This window comes from Lotus japonicus, chromosome 2, assembly GCF_012489685.1.
Source record: "Lotus japonicus ecotype B-129 chromosome 2, LjGifu_v1.2".
Taxonomy (NCBI): domain Eukaryota; kingdom Viridiplantae; phylum Streptophyta; class Magnoliopsida; order Fabales; family Fabaceae; genus Lotus; species Lotus japonicus.
This window is the reverse complement of record NC_080042.1, coordinates 21472569-21474836: the sequence shown is the minus strand read 5'-3', so window position 1 is coordinate 21474836 and position 2268 is coordinate 21472569. Positions and strand designations below refer to the sequence as shown.

Here is a 2268-nt window from a genome sequence, read left to right as displayed (position 1 = left end):
GCGGTAAAATGAAAGTTTCGCGAATCTGATTTTTCCGGCTTCATTCTCCGTGAATTCTAAGATATGTTTTGGCGAAAGAATTCCAAAACTAAAATGAGGTCTCCTTGTATTTTTGGCAACTAATGCATAATCGGTATAAAACTATTTTACCCGATAAGTTACTTTTTGCATCGAATGTCGGAATAGAAAACTTCCTTCTAAAGAAAGATTGAAATCACCAAGAGAAATGGGTGTACGCGTGTGGAATCTTCATTTGATGTTCCGAATAGAAAAAGTCTTCATTGTCGGGTGATTCTAGGGTTTTGAAATACCAGGGTTTCGGTTTCGGCAAACTTCCGATGATTGGAATCGGACGTTCGTAGATTCTAGAGTTTCGCCTCGAAACGATTGTTATATATGGAAAAAGAGAAGTTCTAACATTTCTCTGAAGATTTTTGGAATTAACTTCCATCGTGCCTATAAGTGAAAACTAGCTATATACTAGGGTTTCTGACCTAGGTTTAAGCGTATAACGATCGTGCTATAACTTTTATCGACTTCGGTACGATCCTCAGACTTTTCCTGAACTTTCTCCTTCATAAATTTATTTCATTTAGTAAACTCTTGTTCAGGTTTTTCTTCACGATATATCAAGGCTAATCGTAAATGGAAATCTCTTCCACTTATTCTAAGCTTAAAAACTTGGGTCTTACAATTAGTCAGTGATTAATCTTGGCCATCCGTGCCTTTCAATCTTGGCCATCAGTTTCTTTTGTGTTGATACTTTCCTTTTTCTTTCCCACTTGAAAAGTCACTCTCACGACACATTCACCTTGGAGACTTTTGTGCTTTCCCTTTTCTCCAAAAACACCGTTTCAGAATGCAGTCAATATGAATTCATGGACTGCTTGCATTCAAACTCCCCTGCCATTATCAATTTCCATAAGCTCTTTCACAGTAAACAGTCGAACTAAGAAATCCAATCATCATGGTTGTTCGAGTGGTGACAAAGGTTATGCGTATTCAGCGACAACATAAGACGAATATTGGAACCGTGAAAGGAAAAGGTGCAGTGACATCCCATCTCAAGCGGCACACGGTAAATAGATGAGAGGTCCCCTTCCCAATTTGATATTGTTCTTGCTTTTTCATTCCCATTTTGTCTTCCTATTTCGTTGAGCCATGTTCTATTTCATCTCCAACCTTCCAATTGGTGCTGCCTTATCAGTTTGAAAATCTAAGTTCATGCTATTTCTTCTTTGGTTTGTTTTCACTTGCAATGGTGGTTACAGGGCAGATTTCTTCATCTTTCATCAAGTAAGAATTTTATAAATCTAAATTCTCTTTTCTTTTCATTTAACCATTTACTTATTTCACTCCAGTTCTTCTCTCCATTAGTTTCTCAGGCTATGTTCTTCTCACTCATCATCTACTACTCCGGTAAAATCTTCATATTGAGCCTTTCACTGCATTTTCACTTTAACATATTGATTTCTCCCACAATTTAACTTTTCATTATGTTATCAGGCGACATGCTTCGATTTGTCCTCTTCCGCTCCGGTAAAAATCATATGCTGCCAATGTTGTGCGCACCGCTGCCTCCTCCTTGGTTTTTTTACTCTGTTGCAGCTGGGTTCATAATGGTGTTGGGTTTCTTTTCCTCGGTTTTGTGCTGATAAAATCCGCTTCTTCATTTTTCAATGTCTTATTCAATCATTGGTTTTTTCTTTTTCTTTGTGCTTTGGGTTGCATGTTTTCTTTGATTTCCATTTTATTTCTTAACACCGATTTTTTTGTGAATTTCCTAACTCTGCAGATTTAATGAGAAAAAAAGGGTTAATTTTGTTAACGATAAGCTAGGCCCTCTTTTCTTATGTATGATGCTATATATGTCTATGCTACTGTTTGCAAAAAAGAAACCATGACTTGGAAATGCAGAGTTGGAAATCAATGAGAGGCCATTGAAACATCCTTTCTTGGATTTTGGAAATCACATTTTTTCTCCTCTCATTGAGTTTGGTATCTCTATATTTGTTCTTTTTGATCAATCTACAAGTGCACAAAATCTACCTGGTTTTAATTTAACAAACCACAGGGAATTGGATTGCGAATTCAGTTTAAGATTCAAGTTCAAGGTTGGAAATCAAGTAAAATTCAGTTTTAAAGGTTGATTGTTTCTTGAGGTATGTAAAAAGAACAAGTGAATGAATAACGAAGCGATTAAAATTCAGAGATGAGAATGCCTTGGGTTCTTGCTCAACTAATTCAGTTTTAGCAAACATTTCCTTC

At 36.4% G+C, this 2268-nt stretch overlaps 1 protein-coding gene across 4 annotated transcripts; it reads left to right on the top strand.

Annotated features, from left to right (window-relative positions):
- Window positions 1-820: 820 nt before the first annotated feature.
- Window positions 821-2040, top strand: LOC130735299 (uncharacterized). Of its 4 annotated transcripts, none has more exons than XM_057587364.1 (4): window positions 821-1078; window positions 1272-1296; window positions 1378-1419; window positions 1507-2040. In XM_057587364.1, the coding sequence occupies exons 1-4, from the start codon at window positions 968-970 to the stop codon at window positions 1653-1655; spliced, it is 327 nt and encodes a 108-aa protein (XP_057443347.1). In that variant the 5' UTR covers window positions 821-967; the 3' UTR covers window positions 1656-2040. The 4 variants fall into 4 exon arrangements, with proteins under 4 accessions (XP_057443347.1, XP_057443349.1, XP_057443348.1 ...); XM_057587366.1 differs by having other exon boundaries at window positions 1362-1419; XM_057587365.1 differs by lacking the exon at window positions 1272-1296 and having other exon boundaries at window positions 1362-1419.
- The last annotated feature ends 228 nt before the right edge of the window (window positions 2041-2268 follow it).

Excerpts from the sequence above, each read along its gene's own strand:
- LOC130735299 (XM_057587363.1), top strand. The coding sequence starts at position 968 with ATGGTTGTTCGAGTGGTGACAAAGGTTATGCGTATTCAGCGACAACAT. Across the intron at positions 1,079-1,271 it reads CCCATCTCAAGCGGCACACG|GGCAGATTTCTTCATCTTTC; the intron begins GTAAATAGATGA and ends TGGTGGTTACAG. Across the intron at positions 1,420-1,506 it reads ACTCATCATCTACTACTCCG|GCGACATGCTTCGATTTGTC; the intron begins GTAAAATCTTCA and ends TTATGTTATCAG.